Source organism: Protopterus annectens, chromosome 1.part0 (genome assembly GCF_019279795.1).
Source record: "Protopterus annectens isolate FY-2018-M chromosome 1.part0, PAN1.0, whole genome shotgun sequence".
NCBI lineage: Eukaryota > Metazoa > Chordata > Ceratodontiformes > Protopteridae > Protopterus > Protopterus annectens.
Window position 1 is genome coordinate 809,089,010 of NC_056725.1, and position 20,555 is coordinate 809,109,564.

At 46.7% G+C, this 20,555-nt stretch overlaps 1 protein-coding gene across 3 annotated transcripts in view; it reads right to left on the bottom strand.

Moving 5' to 3' along the window:
- Window positions 1-20,555, bottom strand: part of GPANK1 (G-patch domain and ankyrin repeats 1) — a 174,730-nt gene that overhangs the window by 22,747 nt on the left and 131,428 nt on the right. For 2 of the 3 annotated variants that reach the window (XM_044063330.1, XM_044063321.1), the window contains exon 2: window positions 13,787-14,444. In XM_044063330.1, the coding sequence (XP_043919265.1) occupies window positions 13,787-14,370 (584 nt within the window). In that variant the 5' untranslated portion in view covers window positions 14,371-14,444. Of the gene's footprint in view, window positions 1-13,786; window positions 14,445-14,807; window positions 14,827-20,555 lie in introns of those variants that run through there. The other variant, XM_044063314.1, reaches the window with a different exon arrangement.

Consider the following 20,555-nt stretch of genomic DNA (forward strand, 5'->3'; position numbering starts at 1 on the left):
TGGTAATCGCCCTAGATGAGGGTAGAATGCTGCTCAAGGCTAGGGACATACTTGCCTGGGACGCACATTCAGAGAGCTTGTTCATGTCTCTCTTCATATAGTCCAGTGAGGTGTCTCAAGTCATTCACACCAACATGAACTATGACGGAGTCACAACGGTACTTGAGAGACCTAAGCTTCTCCTTGTCCAGCCTGGTGAGTGGGTCATCTGTTTGCATCTCACACTGGAGTCACCCATGACAAAATTTAATTTAGATGTGCTTTGCCTTAGGGGCTTATTTAGTAAGGCACTGATGCTTGTGTGTTTGTGTGTACAGAGTGCTGTATGTGCTGTATTAGGTGTAGCATGTTTGTGTTTGGAAGGTCTCTGGTGTTTACGTAGGTTTCTGGCAAGTACCTCTGCATATAATGGTTTGTCTGTTGAGTGCATGGTTTGCATAGGAGGTGTAGCATATGAGTTGACAACCTATTCAGTGTTACTGTTCTGTGTGTGAGAGAGCAAGGATTTCAGACTCTTAATATAGATGTGTGTCTCACTTATTATACTTGGGTGATTTAAAAGTAGAGGGCTGTCAGTGTACATGAGGCAGTTTCTACACTGCCTCAGGATACCCATGTCAATCAGGCTGGTAGCAGAAACGGAGGGAAACTGATCATCCATAAATCTAGGTTAAATTCTGCTTTCACAGTGGGGAGAAAAAAGGACGGGTGTGGTATAACTGGGTGCTCTAAGCAGGGTCTATACTAATGGGGTGCTCTACAAAAGGTTTATACTAGTGGGGGGTTCTCTAAATGTTATAAGACTATTGTAGATTTGGTGGTTTTTTGGGACTGCTTAAGGGGCAAAAGTGTATCTGAGGTGCTCTCTTGAGCAGTTAAGTGCAATTTAAGGACTTTTCAGCCGGATCATGGGCAGCTACTAAGTTAAAATGCATCTACTGAAGTTTTTGCGTCTATAACCACCAATGGTTACTCCCACTGCATAGTAGTGTGCTACGCATAAACAGATGAATAAAACAGAGCAGTGGCTGGGTGCCTAACTCTGTGGAACTGTTTAAAACAAGGCAAATGTGGGACTTGTGTAGCAACAGTGAGCAAACTGAATTAAACAATTTAACCAATAAAAAATGCTCAAAACAGATTCCTGTGCCAGCAACCTCAATCAGATGAGCCTAACTGCACTCTCCTGCCACAAGGGTGCAGGGGGCCCTCTCTAACAAAAGATAAACTGAGCACTAAACCAGGCTAACAAACAGAACCAGATCCAGGTCTGAATCAAGTATATGCTGCAGCAGACAAAGTGCAACAAATCAGCAAGAACAGTTTAAAAACAAAAAACAGCAATACAACAAAAATACAATTTAAGAGTGCAAAATAAAGTATAAAATGGTTTACCTTCATATCGATCACATATGATCGACCTGCCACATCGAACCATTTCTGTAAAACTTTTAAAATGTTGAATAAATGTCAAAATGTCGACATTTCCGCCCGCGCCACACCTCCACACCAGTGCTACCATGGGTCAAAAAGGGGGCGAAATTTAGCTGTTCGCATATGTGGTTTTCATTTGGGACGTTCGCGGAAGTGGGGTTGATCATATTGAAATCGCCGTTATGAAGGTAAACCGTATAAAATTGTACTTAGTTAGCAGAATGCAACAGATTCATTGGATACAGCAGAGCAGTGGCTGGTTATCTGACTTTGTGGAGCTGTGGTCACCAAGCATTTAAGCTCTGTAACAAAGCCAAGGGCACAGCAAGCACACCAAATTTATGGACTCAAAAGTGACTAAACCAACTTAAAAATAAATAAATAAATAAATAAAATAAAAAAAACAACAACATCCCTAGGAGTAGGAGGGAGGGATACATGCTTTGCTTTCTGCTACCTTTTCTATGGCACATCTGACTGATGGCTCTGTGATAAGGGATGGACCTCTACAACAGTCACTCTCTTCCCCGATGATAATTTGGTAAACACTGCTTTCATCTTCTGTAATAAATGACTATTGGTTTAAGGGGAATGTCTTTGGATGGCCAATAGGGGAAGAGAAAGAAAGAATGTCAGTGGCAAAAGATGTACATAAGATCACCCAAGGGACAACATCAGAAGGTCTTGGTAAAGCTAATGGAGTGCCCAGGGCCTGCAAAACACCTTACTGGGAACCACAGTCTCTAACCTAATAAGAGGAATTGGAGATGCAATCTAAAGTAATCTGCTTCTTTAGGTGCCTTATCTATATGCTTGTTTTTGGCTGCAGGGTCTAGCTAAGAATCTGAAGTACAGTAGTGACAACTGCTTTCCAGATAATGGTAGGGGATCTTAAGGAGGCATCTTAACATTTTAGAAGCAAACCCCTTATAGGACTTAAGATTTAATGTCATGTTTTTCCAAATACAAGATAAACTAGAAGGGTATTTAAGATGAGGAATTTGTCTAACGCTGTCTCCCTTTCATGACACATACACAAAGTAAAAATCTTTCAAAATCTACAGAAAAAGAAAGACTCAATCCACAACAGGGTACTTTTTTGCCTGAGCTTTGGAGATTGTAATAGACAAAATAGCAAAACTGAGATGCAGAAAAATGTCTGAAAATGTAAGCATGGTTAGAAGGTTTTGAAAATGGTGCAGACATACACATCCATTACACCAGCACACTGGTACATGCCTAGGTCAGATGTATGCACCATTTTGGGGGGGGGGGTGGGGGCACAACTTTGGAAGGCTGGCCAGTCGGATGGGACCTTTGCAAAGTCCCACATGACAATACTGCAACAGTGATCTAATGTAAAATACTGGTCCATAGTGGGGGCTGAGAGGAGGCAGCTGTTCAGGTAAGGAAAAACCTTGGATCCTTGTAGCTCGAGAACAGCTCTCACTACCAACATGCATTTCCACGGTGGTTGTGGCGAGCTCAAATATCAATGTGTGGAAATGAAAATGACTACCTCCAATTCGAAAAGTGTAGGATTTTCTAGAGTCACTGGCCAGCTTGATGTACAGCTATCCATTCTGGACAGCCAGACAGGACATCCCACTGCCTTCAGACAAGCATCAAATTATATATATTGCACTGTAACCATGCAAAAAGGCACTTTCGTAATGTGCTTATTTAGACTGCTCAAACTGAAAGTTGGCCCATGGTCTTTTGCCTTTTTGGGTAACAGAGAGATTCCCAAGTAAAAGACTATCCCTTTCTGATCTGGTTGGACCTCCTACCTGGTTCTTTTTATGAGCAAACTTTGTGCACCTAATCTGGTCACAGCCTTCTGACTGGGTGGGACATCAAAAAGCTATTCTTTCCTCTCCTTGGACTGGGATGTCTGGAAAAGGAAGACAGTCCATCTTAACAATGGTCATGAAGAGAGTGGAATAGCTTCTGGGTGTTATATCCCTGATCCGCCTGTTTCATGTGAAGGCCTGCCACACATTCAGGTGGAACGACAGATGACCCCCTCCCCAAAATGTCTCCAGGGGAAGCAGATAGGGAAGATGCCAGGGAAAGTTTACTATCCTCCTGAAGGGCTACAGAACCCATGACTTTTCTTTCAATATCCTTCTCTTATTAAAGTGCAGACACTGTAGGACATGCCACATCCTTCGAGGCCCTTGCTAGAACCCCAAAATATAGATTGTTGGGTACACAAAAAAAAAACTTGATATGAGCTCAGCAGATTCGGAAGAGTGTGGAACTCCATTCACCACAACCTTGGAATGTTTATTGCCCTCCAAGTCCTGCTTCTCCACAATGTCCTTTTAAAGCAAGTCAAAATAGCAAGGTTTCATCCAAAAGTACAGTTTTGTACCTACCATAAATGTAGATGTTCGAGTGCTAATACAGCTGCAGTAATCACATATGGGTTCTCTGCCGTCAGGCGGGTCCTCGGTCGACCGAATTCCAAAGTCTAGGTCCGGCGTCGGTTGTTGTCGCTTTCTCTCCTGACGTCAGTGAGGCAGGGGTATATAAGACACAGCCGACGCCAGATTACTGCAGCTGTATGCATGATGAACATCAGGCATTTAAGATGTTAATCTTGGCAATTTTGGGAAGTTATTCCAGTTGAAGCCAGGCAAAGAGATGATCATCAAATCCCATGACTGCCCCCCTTTGCAAAACTATTCACAGCTCTGTGGGTTACGTGAATAGTCTGATTAGCCATCAAGCCAGGGGTTGACAGAGACTGCAACTCGATTTTCTGTTCAGAGTCTGACAACCCATCTACAATGAGTGGATTCATCAATTACCTCCTTCTGGATACTCAACGTGTATAATGTGAAGGAAAAAAAAAAGATTCCCCCAGTCTATTCATTACATGTGACTCTTTCAGATGCTTTATTAACAGCAACCAAGACAATATTTGACTTAAACATGTCATGTAGGACAGCATAATACACTCCCCCAACAACAACAAAAAAATGAACAATGTACACAATGTGTAGTAGATGACAAATTCCCATTAGCCCGGAAAACAAAGATCACAGTTAGCATTATTAGCCAGTGAACCTGCCACAGCAACAGAGGTGTCACAGAAATTGGTTGCAAACAGATGTGCTATTTAGTTGAGAGACTGGGCTCTCACAATCAATGCTTACACACTGTTCATTTCTGACGGATCTCTTTAAAAGGGTTTTGGCAAACCATCTTTTTGCCTCAGAAGAGGAAACAGAATGCTGCACCCAGGAGAATCTCAGAAAGAAAGGAGAAACAAGGACCTTTTTCTCCAGGCACGGACAATGAAAAAAGGAACACATCAGTAATCTCTGGTATCCAAACTGTATGCCATCATCTGAACAGTCAGTACCAGAAGCAGATTGTGGACCTGGATCCACCTAGAGAGACAAGGTCATGGCAGCAACTAAGCAATTCTGGTGTGGCTAGACTGCAGAAATGGGGGACAGCTAACAAGAAATACAAAAGATGCTGCACATTATTGGGGGTAGAGATTAAGATGTCTTTTATGTGCGACTTGGAAGTCTGAGAGTACCTTGGATGCACAAACTGGAGGTACTAGCTTCCATTTTCAAAGATGGGAACAAAGTCTTTTCCAATTATAGAGGAATCACACTCCTCAGCCTCCCAGGGAAAGTATATGCCAGGGTGAGGAAAAGCAGATGCTCTTCTTGAAAAGAGACTGTCCAACGCTGAACCTCTGATTCCAGAGAGTAAAACAAAACAACTTTCCATCTTTGCACAGATATGGAAGCATCATTGGAGTTTGCTAATGCTGCCTGCTTGCACTTTATGGACTTGGAAAGGACACATACATTGACACTTTGGAATGCCTTTTGGGAAGTCCAGCAACATATGGAGTTCCACGGCCTGTACCACATGCCATCAAAGTCATGTATTTGAGGCGTGGCAACTGTGCCTGCATTTGTGTTGGGCATAGAATTGCACTTAGGGTGTGTCTTCCTGTCTAGTCAGCAATTTTAGGTTAATCGGTACTTACTAGGTCAATTCGCGCAAAAATAAATAAATAAAAACTTGTCAAGTCTCAACTACTTTCCCTTGGAGAAGTGCTACCTCAGAGATAATACATAAATGAAGGGGGTGGCTTGAAGCCCTCCTACAAAATACTGTCTTTCAAGTTATATACAGGCTGAAAATCTAACTGTGCCCAACGCAAGCTGCCATGACTCCATGCTGCTCATTCAAAAAAGTCCAGAACACATTAAAGGCCATCTTTGTCTTACAAGTCATAGATTAATTATGGAAAAAAAAAGAGCAGATGAACTGTTACAATAGCAAGAAGTACACAGTATACAACACTTTTCAATCCTGACATACCCTTTTCAGCAAGAGACGTATCAAAAAAGTAAATTAGCTCAGTCCTTTATTAGGAGTGCAGCATAATCACTTTCCACATACACACTGCTAAAACCAGACTACAGAAACAATCTCATACCTCTTACTGGTTCAATCTAAACTGTCCCAAATATGAAACATTGCCAAACACTAAAAAGACAAAACAAACAATTTGAAAAGATATATAATGTAGATAGCTTTAACTCTCTTTCTTTCGGCTTTTCCCAGTTAGGGGTCACCACATTGGATCACCTTGTCTGCTCTTGATTGGCAGTGGAGTTTTTACAGTGTTGAGTTGCCAGCTCGGTGGCCAACCTTCCACAGAAGGCACACACACGCACGCACTCACGCTTAGCTTTAACTATACATCTAAAATCACTGCCACTATTCTCTAAATGGTTGACCTGTGCAATGCCACTGCCTTCTTACCTTGCTAATACTTTTTATATCCAAAATTTCAAAACTCTGCTTTTAACTGTTAACTATTATTCACTTTAATGCCACTTTCATCACTACCCCCAACATGCATGCATACTTAACTGCTATAGCACAAAACCTGACTATACACAAACTTTTCACTGCTGTAGAACAGCCTTAAATCTGTTACTTTCTCTCGACTAAAAATGAATCATCACTACCTATTACACACATCTCCCCCTCACTACCTATACACACATCTCCCCTCACTCTTCTATTACAAGTATGGAAATTATATAAAAATCTGTCTTAACAGTTCTTGATATAGGGCATTCGGTCTAACTCAGCTTTCCTGATAAGCACACAAAAATTTGGTCAAATATCTATATGATGGGTTCTATGGAACCAGAGGCATGGGTATGTACCTAGAGATAACCGTGTACAGCACCCTGTGTTTTAACATTTTTCTTAGCAGTTTTCACAAAGGAAAAGGAAAGAAGGTGTACATAAACTGGCAGGTTGATTAGGCATGCCAATTATAAATCAAATACAATGAACACACAGTAATGCAGTGTGTCAAATATCTACAGATTCCCAATATGCACAATTATTCAGGGGTACCTTGATTAACTTGTTTGAGCCATCATTCATGTCATCAAGCACAACTTGCATGGAACAAAAATAGCTTACTGTTTCCAATTACCACTGGACAGCATTTCAGTCAATGCATAAAATGGCATCTACACATTCTCCTCACCATTTTAACAGTCTCTAGTATTCGTGTACTATAGACACTTTCACTCTACTGAAGATTTAATGCATATTGCTGGTTATGATTTTCCTGTGTCCAGACACTCCACCCTCCAGGATGCATGTAGTAATCAGACTTCAGGTAACTGTTGCCTCCTGCTGAAACACACACACACGTATAGTAGAGTCTCGATTATTCAAACGCCCCGTCAATTATCCGAACCCATCTTTCAAAGTTTTGGGGTAGGAAAAAAATCATAAAGTCTGAATAGGTCAACATTATACGTATTCACTTCAGCATTTATCCAGCTTGTGTGTGAAAAATATTCTTTATTGTCCACTGGAATCACTGAATGATTGAAAACTGTACTCCTGCATGCAGAAAAAAAATAGAAGTTATGTTCTTACCATAACGTTCCATGTTAGTTGTCTTCTCGCCTTCTTTCTTGCTGGATGGGTTCGGAGCCAACCTCGGCTCCGACTCGGCCACACTAAAAGCTCGAGAGTTGGTTCCACCAGCTCGAGGCTGCCCCTATATCCCACAATGCTAGGCGTGAATTACCTCAGATCTCGTTTGTGAGCTAGGCCCAGCTAATAATACAACCAGGAAAAACTGGAAAAGAGTCCACCTCTATAAACAAAGGGAAAGAGAAAGGGTGACCTAAGCCTGATCTAGGAAAATATGCACAGCAGAGCATATACCTATCGCAAAGAGGTGGTAGAAAGAGAGGTCACAATCAAACTCCTCTAGGTCTGTCCAGGCCAGGGGGAAGGAGGGTGGGACGCAAGAAAGAAGGCGAGAAGACAACTAACATGGAACGTTATGGTAAGAACATAACTTCTATATGTTAAGTTGTCCATCTCGCCTTCATTCTTGCTGGATGGGACCGCGTCCCTAGCACCTTGTCCCGGGTGGCCTAACGGAACAGACTCTTGAGAACAGTGGAACCAAAGTTAGCTCTATGCCTAGAAGCTAAATCCAACTTATAATGAGAAATGAAAGTGTGAGGAGTAGCCCAAGTAGCCGCTGCACAAATGGTGTCAATAGGCAGTCTGTCTTGGAAGGCTATAGAAGTAGCCAAAGCTCTGGTGGAATGGGCTTTAGGTTTGTTAGGCAGCTTTTGGTGTCTAATTTCATAAACAAGGGAAATCAGAGATGTTAGCCATCTAGATAATGATACCTTTGAAACTGAAAGTCCCTTTCTGCCTTCCGCATAAAAGACAAACAGCTGGTCAGATTTTCTGAATTGTTTGGTTCTATCCAAATAGTACCTTAACTGACGATGAACATCTAGCCAATGCAATTTTTGTTCAGACCTATTAGAATATTCTGGAGGTCAATGCTTTGATTTAGGTTAGACGCCGAGGCTATCTTAGGTAAAAAGGACGGGTTGGTTCGTAAAGATACCCTGTCCTTATGGAACAACAGATAAGGAGGTCGACAGCTGAGTGCATGAAGTTCTGAAACTCTTCTAGCTGAAGTAATAGCTACCAGAAAGAGAGTCTTCCATGATAGCAATTTTAAAGAACAGGAGGCTGCAGGTTCGAAAGGGGGAAGAATCAAAGAACTAAGAACTAAATTTAGGTCCCAAGGAGGAGGAGGAGGATTTCTTATAGGAGGTCTGAGTAGAAAAACTCCTTTCAAAAAGGCTTTGCAAAGCTTGTGGGACATTATGGCAGACTCTGAAATGCCCACATGAAAGTTAGAAATAGCTGCCAATTGAACTTTAAGAGTAGAAGGAGATGAACCTGCATGGAAGAGTTCAGCTAGAAAATCAAGGACCATTTGGATGGAAGCAGTGAAAGGATCTATGTCCCTTCCTTGAGCCCAATAGGTAAACGTTTCCACTTACTCAAATAAATCTTTCGAGTGGAAGATTTATGGGAAGCTATCAAAATATCTCGAACAGAGTGAGATATTTGAGGAAGCCTGGCTAAGGTTGGAATTGGAGGAACCAAGCAGTGAGGTTCAGAGAGGGAGGGCGATGAAACTGACCCGACTGATAGATCAAAAGATCTGGAACTAGGTCCAGATGCCAAGGTCGCTCCAACAGAAAATGATGTAGAAAGGGGAACCAAACCTGTCGAGGCCAGTAAGGAGCAATGAGGATCAACGAGGCCTTCTGAGCGATAGCTTTCTGTATCACTTGAGAGATTAGTGGGAAGGGAGGAAATGCATACAGAAGTCCCCGGGGCAAAACTTGGACTAGAGCATCTCTGCTGGGCTGGCCTGGTAAAGGGAATAGGGTGAAATAATCTCTGCACTTGCTGTTTTGGGGAGTAGCAAAAAGGTCGCAGCAAGGCTGACCCCACTTGAGAAAAATTTCTCTCACAACAGAGTCTTTCAGAGACCACTCGTGAGGCATGAGGATAGCCTCTGCTCAACTTGTCCGCGATTTGATTGGACTTCCCGGGGATGTGCATTGCTATCAGAAACCGCTGAGAAGAAATCGCCCATTGCCACAGTCTGAGTGCTTCTCGACACAGGGGGTAGGACCTGGTTCCGCCTTGTTTGTTGATATACCACACTACAGACATATTGTCCGTCTGGATTGCTATCGTTCCCAAGGGAAGAGAGTCTTGAAGGGCTTGCAACGCTAAAAGCACTGCTCTCATCTCTAGAACATTTATGTGCAAGTGGCATTCATCTGGTTGCCATGTGCCCTGGACAGTTCTGCCCTGATAATGCCCCCCCCACCCGATCAGGGAGGCGTCTGTTGTCAGAGTAGCAACCGGAGGGGAAGGAACAAAGGGTCTTCCCAATATGAGCTGAGGGGAAGACATCCACCACAGAAGATGATTTCTGCATGTTTGCGTAATCATAATGGTGTGGGACATCGGAAGTTGCTGGTATGACCATTGCGTGAAGAGCATCCATTGAAGGATTCTCATGTGGAATCTGGCTAATGGAAGCAGAGGTATGGCAGCCGCCATAATCCCCAACACTTTCAGAACTAACCTGGCTTTGATTCTGTTGCTGCTGAAGAGGAGCGAGACCAGTTTGTGTATGTCTGTTATTCTCTGATCTGTTAGTCTCGCAGACATGTTGACTGTGTCTAGCTTTGCGCCTATGAAGGTAATAGTACGACAAGGCGACAAAACAGACTTTTTGCAATTTATTGAAATGCCTAAATTTTGACAAATGTGAAAGGTGTAGTCCCTGGCCATTAGAAGAAGATGCTTGGTGGGAGCTGTGAGGAGCCAGTCGTCCAAATATGGAAACACCTGGAATCCTTGGCGTCTCAGGTGAGAAGCTACCACTGCCATGCATTTGGTAAACACCCGGGGGGCAGTGGTGAGACCAAAGGGCAGGGCCCTGAATTGAAAATGACTGGTTCCCAGCCTGAAGCGGAGGAATCTTCTGGGGCATCTGTTCATTTTTATGTGATAGTACGCATCCTGAAGGTCTATAGAGCACATCCAGTTTCCCTTTCCCAATAGGGGAAGGATGGACTACAGCGTGACCATCCGAAATCTTGTTTTCTTGACTGACTTGTTCAAGATACTGAGATCCAAAATTGGTCTCCAGTCCCTGTTTTCTTTGGAACTAAAAAGAACCTGGAGTAGATTCGGATCCTTGCTGGTCTGCTGGAACTGGCTGAATTGCTCTTTTGCAAGCAGCTTTGGAACTTCCAAAGCTGCAAGATCCCTTTGAGCGGGTGGAACATCTGGAAGGGATTTTTTTTGATTGGTTTGGAATGCGAACGAAGGGAATGGAATAGCCTTCGGAAATGATGGACTGTACCCACTTGTCTTGAGTCAGGGATAGCCAGGCTTCTGGGTACAGTGACAATCTTCCCCCGGCTGCCTCCCAAGGTGGACAGTCGGGCAACACCTCAGGGATGCTGAAAGGGCTTATCGGAAAAGGTTTCTCGATTGCCCTGGTTCTGCGGACCCCCTCTGCCTCTGGGGCGACGTCTACCATTATTGTTCCCTCCTCTGCCTCTGGATGGGAACCGACTCTGTCGTCAGGCAAATTCCCTTGTGATTGTTTGGAACCACATTTTTCCACTTTTCTGGCCTTTGGGGTAAGGTCTAGAAGGAGTAGAAAAACGGACTCCGACGGCAGAGAGAGTTTTGCCATCAGTCTCGCACCTAGTCAAGGTTTCTTTCACTTGAGGACCAAAGAGAGATGATCCATCAAACGGGGAATTAGTGAAAGACGTTTTAAAGGGTCCATAAAATTGCATAGACGCATCCAGGCATGCGGCATAAGGCAACACCTGTCCCTGCGGCTCTACTCGCTCCATCAGCCGCATATGAGAGGAGGCGCATGGAGGAGTTAGCTATCGAATTCAGGATAGTCAGCAGGGTGTTCATTTTGTCCTGAAAATCTGCAGCTGAAGGATTCTTCAACATCTCACTCGCTTCCTTGATCAAGTCTCTGGAGACAGGTGAAATGGCATAGGTAGTTCAGCGAACGCATTGCAAAGGTCGCTGACGAAAACATCCGCTTCCCATACCTGTCCATAGACCTAGATTCTTTGTTAGGGGGATGAACAGGCACTGAAGGATCAGCTAGTTCCTTCTTGGTGGCAGCAGCTACCACCATAGCATCCACAGAAACACCTTTGGTTAGAAATTGTTTGTCAGTTGGTGCTGTTATAAATTTAGGTCTCCTGGGGGTAGGGTCCACTGAGTCAGGAGCCGTCCAGGCTTTCTTTGCCACCACCTGCATGAGGGGATCAAGGGGGACACCCAGGAGGTGGAAGGGCGAGAGCCAAACGCCTCAAGATACACAGATTCATCCTCCGAAGGGTTAAGGGCTGGCCAATTTCCCCTCTGTTTCAGGATCTCTAGAATGTCCAAAGGAGACATCTTCAGAAGGGAGCAGGGGAACCCTCGGAATCCTCTAAATCTGTGTCAGAGGTGACAGACTCAGGTGAGTCTATGTGCTTCCTCTTACACTTTCTCTTCCTAGGGGGCTCCCCTGCCAATTCAAGGGAGGCCTCGGAAGAAGATGAGATCCCACAGGGGATTCTTGAGGAGCTGGCTCTCTGCGGTCTGGGATGAGGGAGTGAGTCGACATAACCAGAGGCACCGAAGAGGGAGGGGCGGACGGAGCCGACTGTGGAGTCGAACAAGGTTCCAACACACTCCGCATGACCTCGAGCACCCCTGTCTGGCAGAGCCAAGGTCCCGCTCCGAGAAGCTGAGAACCTCCCTCGGCACCGACAGAGATGGCTCCGAGGCCGATGTCGGAGCCGAACTCACCAGCGCCGAAGCACCGAGACGGAGAGGGGGTCAGACAAGGGTCCGATGCCACTCACCCCTCGGAGCCGGCGAGGAAGTCGGCGCCGAGATTCTTCAAAGAAGAAATCGGAGCCGAAGACAAATGTATCCGCTCCCGCGCTACCACAGTCTCGGTTCGAGACGCCCGGCTCGAGCTCAAAGGAGTCGGAGGAGGAATATTTATAGGAATAAGTTGAGGCATCGACTGATGAGTCGGGCTCTGAAGCATTTGGGCCAGTGCCTCAGACTTCAAAAGTCGACTCACTACCCTCTGGAGGTCATGATCCGAGAGCCTCGATGACCTGGAGGAGTGAGATCTGTGGCTCCGTTCAGACAGCAAGGGAGACGCTGGAGCCGAATGAACGGAGCCAAGGGATGGTGACCTCGACCTCTTTCTAGATGTCGGCTCCGATGGTCTGATCGGAGCCGACCCAAGAATCTCTAATGCCTCAGATCCGGCCGGAGCCGAGGGAACCACAGACACTGTTAGTCAAAGACTCATCGGCTCCAGCCGGAGCCGATGAAGCAGCAGGCTTCGAAGCCTTAGGCCTCGACTCAGAAGCTGGAGCCGAGGTCTTAGAAGCCTTGGAAGGTTTTCCCGAGGTAGCAGATAAGGAACCTTCAGGCTTAAGCAAACCCCTTAATATGAGTTTGTTTTTTCTTTCCTGCAGGACTCTAGGGCTGAAGCCATGGCATACAGCACAAGAGTCCTGCAGGTGTAAAGGTCCCAGGCAGTACACACAAGAAGTGTGACCGTCTGTCAGAGACATTTTCTGACAGCACGAGTCACACTTCTTGAAGCCTGAGACCTTTGAATCCTTGGACATTTTCAAGGAACCGAAGTGTAACCACACACAACAACACACACACTGATTACACTGTCAGAAAAATCTAAGTAAGATTACTTTAAAACAAGTTAAGTTAAGGATATAAAACTCCTATCAAAAACACATACACACACTGAGGGAAGGAAGGGCCCGAAGGCCTAAGGAAAGAACTTATTAGTTCTTGAAAAAAGGGGCTGGATAAGATGGTAGAAGGGATAAATATCCACTACACTAAAGGTAACAAAAGGGGATAAACTAATCTATAGTAAGTTTAAAGGTTATTAGACTAATCTAATTTAAACTAACCTGGAGCCGGTAGAAAACACCTCGATCGCTGTAGCGGCAAACGAGATCGGAGGTAATTCACGCCTAGCATTGTGGGATATAGGGGCAGCCTCGAGCCGGTGGAACCAACTCTCGAGCTTTTAGAGTGGCCGAGTCGGAGCCGAGGTCGGCTCCGAACCCATCCAGCAAGAATGAAGGCGAGATGGACAACTTAACATCAAGATTTTAAAAGTTTTTTTATCTGGTTCAATTATATGTTTGATTATCGGAACAGTATGATTATCCGAACTACCCTAGGTTCCAATTAGTTTGGATAATCAACACTCTACTGTATATGCATGCACACAGACAGTAACATTACACTTTCTTCTGTGAAAGACAGAGCTAAAAAAATTTACTCATTTTCATTACCTGCATCTTTCACTGGTATTAACGAGACAGTGATGCAAATTAAAATTGTTTACCTAGATTCCTTCTTTACTCGATGGGCTACATTCCACTCTTTAAAAATAGAAACTAAATTTGTATGTCCAGCTTCTTCAGCTAGATCTACTGCATCACGACCCTGTGACTCACACACTCCAACCCAAGCAGCACCCTGCTTCAGCAGATACTTCACCACATCTGTCTGACCAGCATATGAAGCACACATCATAGCTGTCCAGTAGTAGCTATCTTTGAAATTAATGTCACACTTTCCAGACTCAATTAATTCTTTGAGTGTTTTCAAGTTCCCAGTCTGAGCACAACTAAGCATTTGGTGGCCATAGCGTTCTGCAGCTACTGCATCTACTGGGGCAGCTCCACTGGGTTGTCTGGCAATACTGTCCAATGTCCGTCTCTGGGGTGCCTTACGTTTGCATGCCCTGCTGGAACTTCCCTCATCAACAGATGCAAGGAGGCCCTCATAAAAGTTTCTGGCGTCTTCCCCTTTCAATGTCTTCTCATCCTTTGAAGCTGTACGCCAACGCTTTTTGTGTTCCCCATTTTGCCAGTAGTCTGATTTTTCTTTTGCTGGTGTGAATGTTATAAGGTGTACTTTGTTCATTTTCTTCCTGCAGAGTTGTGCAGACAGGAACAAACTAGGTATTGCCTTGTTGACACCCCATTCACAGAAGACACCTAAAGAAAACAAAGAAAAAGAGTTAACAACAAAACACACGTGTCCTCCCATCTATTACCTAAACTCTACTGTGGAATGTAACAAAATATTCTTATTAAAAAATGATACAGTCAAGTAAAATGTAATTCTTATCAGGTTGACATGTTTCTTCACGTTCACTAAAGCAACATGACAAAGAAAATCCAATCCCTGTCTTCACATGCCTCATTAAGACCCCATTTTACTTTCTCAACTAAAACTTTTACATATCAGACAGGTTTTATTTCACAAAGCTGTATACTTACATTAGCTGAATCATACAAAGTAGAAAAACTTGTGAACAGGAGAAAAAAAATGATATAGATAATAAATATACCACTCACTCTTAAAGATGCAACTGAGGCCCATCTGCTTGAGTTGGTGGTAGCTCAGGTGGGTGTAAAAGATCCCACTGCACCTATTGAAAACAGTAGTGGAATGTCCATAATGCCCTGGCCAAATTTCCCCTAACAGTATAAACACAACTTTGGGTCTCCTCTGAAAAGAGGCTACTAGCCTAAGGAGAAATAAAAAAAAAAAAAATCAAGTATAAAGATTTTTAATTCATTACAACCAGGTGATACAGGTGTTTCTGCAGTTACATCCTACACATCTAGACATCAAATATTACTTGTTCATATTTGTATTAATAATTCTAAAAAAAACATAACACATACAAGGTATTAAAAGATTTCATCTTACGGTTTACATAATGGCAAATTAGAAGTTATGTACTTACCATAACATTCCATCTGAGTAGGTGGATTCATTTGTCTGCAACCTGTGGGTTATGGATCCAATATCGGATCCGAACCGGCATGGTCTATCCAGCTATGGATCCGAGCTCCTAGCTCCTCCCCTCACCCATAATGCCCTGCTCTCCCTACATGACTTCAGATAGAGTTTGCCCAGTATCAAAATATCCTAGAAACGGGTAACACATTCTATGCAGGAAACTGACAAGGCCAGGGGGATAGGAGGGCGGGATGGTTGCAGACAAATGAATCCACCTACTCAGATGGAACGTTATGGTAAGTACATAACTTCTAAATCTGAAGTAGGAGATTCATTTGTCTGCAACCTGTGGGACAGAGTCCCCAGCTACCTGAATCTTGGGCGGCCGTCATGGAAGGATATTCGAGCACCGGAGCCAAAGGATGCTCTACCTCTAGATGTGATATCCAACTTGTAATGAGAAATAAAGGTATGAGATGATGCCCAAGTGGCTGCTGAACAAATGTCATCCAGAGGAATCCTAGCTTTAAAGGCCGCTGAGGTAGAAACTGACCGGGTCGAATGGGCATGGACTCCCTCCGGTGCGGGCCTCCCTGAAGCTTGGTAAGCTAAAAGAATACAATGTGAAATCCGGCGTGACAAGGAGACTTTGGAAATTGGCTTACCCAGATTGAATTTGGCAAAGGAAATGAACAATTGGTCGGATTGCCTATGACCAGCTGTCCTGTTGAGATAAAAACGAAGCTGCCTGTGAACATACAAGGAATGCAGCTTGTATTCACCCTTGTTCTGATATTTAGGAAAGAAAACAGGGAGGTTGATGGACTGATTAATGTTTGCTTCCGAAGCTACCTTAGGAAGAAAGGAGGGATTGGTCCTGAGGTATACGCAGTCCGGATGGAAGACTAAGTAAGGTGGCTTCATGGATAAGGCTTGAAGTTCCGAAACTCTTTTGGCCGAAGTAATGGCTACTAAAAAAGCAGTCTTGAGGGATAAGAATTTAAGATCTACTGTGGCCGCAGGCTCAAAGGGGGGAGCGGTCAAGGCCTGAAGAACCAAGGAAAGATCCCATGGTGGAACCGCTTGCTTGACAGGGGGTCTAAGGAGAAAGGTGCCTTTTAGGAAGATTTTACATAATTTGGTGGACATAAGCGGTCCAGAGTCATGACCAACATGATAGTGAGAAATGGCCGCAAGCTGCACTTTGACCATGGAACTACTGGCACCATCATTAAAAAGAGTGGTAAGGAAGTCTAGCACCAGAGGAAGGGGAACCGTGAAGGGATCTAGACCCTGCCGCTCCGCCCAAATGGAGAATCGTTTCCATTTACTGCGCTAAACTTTTCTGGCAGATGGTTTATGAGCCGCTACCAGGATGGCCTTAATGGGGGACGAGATACCGGGAGTCCTAATTGGGAGTGGACCTGGAACAGCCAAGCAGTTAGCTTCAGGTTGTCCAGATTCGGAGTTGGTAGGTTCGATGGGTGTGATATCAGATCCGGAATGGGATCTAGAATCCAAGGTGGATTCACCGAGTGAAACCTTAGGTAAGGGAACCAGATCTGTCTAGGCCAGAATGGGGCAATGAGGATCATTCTGCACCCCAACCGAGAGGCTTTCTGAAGAACCTGGAGCATCAGAGGCAAAGGGGGGTAAGCGTAAAGAAGACCGGGAGGCCAAGCATGCACCAGAGCGTCTCTCGGGGAATCCCCTGGAGGAGGGATTAGAGCGAAAAAACTGTCGCACTTGGTGTTTAAGGGAGACGCAAAGAGATCGCAACAAAGAGTTCCCCACTGTGCGAAGATACGTTTCGCTACTTGAGCATTGAGAGACCACTCGTACGGGGAGAGAATGGTGCGACTGAGCTTGTCCGCAAGGATGTTGGAACGACCCGGGATATGCGTTGCGATGAGAAAGCGGTTGGTGGAGATCGCCCATTCCCACACTCTCATGGCTTCTCGACAAAGGATAAGACCTGGTTCCCCCCTGTTTGTTGATGTACCAGACCACCGACATGTTGTCTGACTGAATCGCAATTGTTCCCAGGGGAAGAAAGGCCTGAAGTGCTCGCAACGCTAAGAGCACTGCTCTCATCTCTAGAACATTGATATGCAGGGAGGTCTCCGAGTCGTTCCACGTGCCTTGGACCGTCTGGCCTGCAAAATGCCCCCCCCCACTCGAGGTGGGAGGCGTCAGTGGTCACCGTGGCGAGAGGGGGAGAAGCACAAAAGGGGCGGCCTCCGTGGAGATCCTGAGAATGTTGCCACCACAAGAGAGACCACTTGCAAGCCTTGCTGATCGCAATGGGATGATGCAGAGGTAGAGCAAGGTAAGACCACTGAACTTGAAGTGTCCACTGAAGGACCCGCAGGTTGAACCTGGCGAGTGGAAGAAGAGATATCGCTGCTGCCATGGACACTAGAGCCCTCAGGACCAATTCCGCCGGAACTGAGCTGGAGTGGAGGATGGCCCGCACCTGGAGTCGCAGATTCCGAACTCTGTCGGCTGTGAGAAAGGCTCTTAGCTCCCTCGTGTCTAACCTGGCACCTATAAATTCTATCAACTGAGTAGGGGCCAGGTTGGATTTTGCTACGTTTATCGTGATGCCCAGGCAGGGAGCTAGATGAAGAAAGAGTCTCGCGCCAAGGATAGTAGATGCCTTGTTGGGGCGGTGAGAAGCCAGTCGTCCAGGTACAGAAAGACCTGCACCCCCTGAAGCCTCAGGTGGGCCGCAACCACTGCCAATACTTTGGTGAACACCCTGGGGGCTGTGGTGAGACCAAAGGGAAGGACCCTGAACTGGTAGTGACTGGCTCCCAGCCAGAAGCGAAGAAACCTCCTGGAACGTCTGTCCATCAGTATGTGGTAGTACGCATCCTTGAGGTCTATAGAGCACATCCAGTGATTCTCTCCCAGGAGGGGGAGGATGGATTGCAAAGTGACCATCCGGAACCTTCTCCTTGGGAACTGCCAGGTTTAATAGGGACAGGTCTAAAATTGGTCTTTGGTCTCCCGTCTTTTTTGGCACTAAAAAGAACCTGGAGTAGAACCCTGATCCGATCTTGTCTGGGGGGACGGGCTGGATGGCTCTTTTCCTCAGCAGATGGCCAATTTCTGCTGAAGCGGCCTCCCACTGACCGGGTGGAACGTCGGGGAGGGATTTTAGCTTTGGGACGTGATGAAAGGGGATCTTGTATCCTCTGGATATAATGCGGAGGACCCAGTGGTCTGATGTTATGGACACCCATGCCGCTAGGTGCTCCGAAAAACGTCCTCAGACTGCCTCCAGAGTGGAGCAGTCGGGCAACCCCTCAGGGCTGCTGCGCGGGCCATTCAGAGAAAGGTTCTCTGGACCCGAAATTCCTGGGAGCCCCTCTGCCCCTGGGGCGGCATCCTCCCTGTCCTCCTCTGCCACGGAAGGACTGGTTGTCCGGAGCGGGTTGGGATTGCTGCGACTTCCGGAACCACATCTTCTTCTGGCCCTTTTGGTTCCTAGAGTAGGACACCTCTGGGGCACAGAGAAGCGGATTCCGACGGCAGACAGCGTCTTCCCGTCCTTCTCACTCTGGGTCAAGGTGTCACAAACCATTTTGCCAAAAAGGGCAGAACCATCAAAGGGGGCGTTCGCGAAAGACGCCTTGAAGGGCTCCGTGAAATCGCAATGGCGGAGCCAGGCCTGGCGTCTAGTGACTAGGCCTACTCCTGCAGCTCTAGCGGCTCCCTCAATAGCATGGGACAGCAACCGCATAGAGGTATTCGTCACGGACCGAAGAGTGGCCATACGGGTGAAGTGCAAAAGTTTGTCCTCCTCCGACATGGACTCTGGGGGGGATGCAGCGTATTCTTTAATAAGATCGCGCTGCATCCTGATAACATGTGCCAGATAGTTGAGCGCCCTCACCGAGAAGGTCGCTGAACTAAACATTCGCTTCCCCAAGCGGTCCATCATCCGAGACTCCTTGCTCGGAGGATGGACTGAGGGACTCTCCTGGGAGAGTTCCCTCTTGGTGGCTGCTGCCGTCAAGATGGCATCTACCGGAGGTCCCTTACTCCAGTGGTCACGGTCTGCAGGGGGGCTAAGGATTCTGTCTGGCCTTTTGGGGATTGGCTCCACGGTGTCCGGTTCCTTCCATGCCCTGGTGGTAATAAGGTCCACCAGGGGGTCGGCAGGAGGGGACACCCAAGAGGTAGACGGGCCCGCTTCGAATGCCTCCAAGAACACGGACTCGTCCGAGGAAGACTTAGGGGCAGACCACCCACCCCTTATGCGAAGCATTTCCATGATGTCTCCAAAGGAGACATCCTCGGGGGGTGATCTTGGGGAACCTTCTCCTTCCTCCAAATCCGTGTCTTCAGTTAAAGACTCGGGGGAGTCTATGTGCCTCCTTTTACACGTGTGCTTGCAAGGTGCTTCCTCGGGGGGGCTGTCCGAGGAGCCCTTGCAAGCAGTGTCTTGTTCCAATGGAACAGCTTGGGGCATTAGCGGGCTGTCCCAGTGGCGGATGGCGGAAGCCTGACCCAGTGCAGATGGAGTGCAGGACGGGCGAAGCAAGTGCGGGGTCCGGAAGCCCTCAACAGAGCCCTCTCCACTACATCAAAAGCGAAGGAGCCAGCCTCGACCAAAGGATCCGAAAGTCGGCTCCCCCTCGGATCCGAAGAGTGGATCGGAACCGGCGCCGAGACACTCTGATCCGAGGGACCAGTGCGCTCCGACACAGACGGCGCCGAAGACACACTGAGTCCCCTGGATCCGAAGCTCGAAGCCAGGCTCCGAGAGGTCGGATCCGAAACACTCGAGGGCAGGGTCGGATCCAAAGTACCTAGTACTATCGTCGCCGACCCACCCCCAGCTCCGAAGCTGCCCGGCTCCGAACGCTCCGAACCCGGGTAGCGGGTCGGAGAAGGAGCTATGGGCTTGAAAAATGGGGTTGAGCTCCCCAGGAGCACTCCCATCTGCATCTGGGTCTGGATGAACCTTCTCATCATCCGGTCCAGATCGGCGTCGGAAAGGCTATATATCGACCTCGAAGAGGCTACCGAGGTAGGCCTTGAGTGCCGCCTCGATAGCCTCGACGGAGATCGGGTCTCCTCCTCCTCAGGCCCCGGTGAAAAGCACGGGGACCGGAGCCGAGGGGGGGGGGAGCCAGCAGCCAAGGAGGCCGGAGGAGAAGCCCGCTTAGCTGGCGGGGCCGAAATGGAGGTCTCGGCCCGCCGCTTGTGGTGCTTCTCTCCGGTCCTTTTTCTGGCCTCCTCTCCTCCAATCCAGCAGCGGGAGGTTGAGTCCCAGGTGGAGGAGGGAGCAGGCAAGAGGGACTGTAGCAACAGTACCCACCACGGGAGCGGAGGCTGAAGCAGAG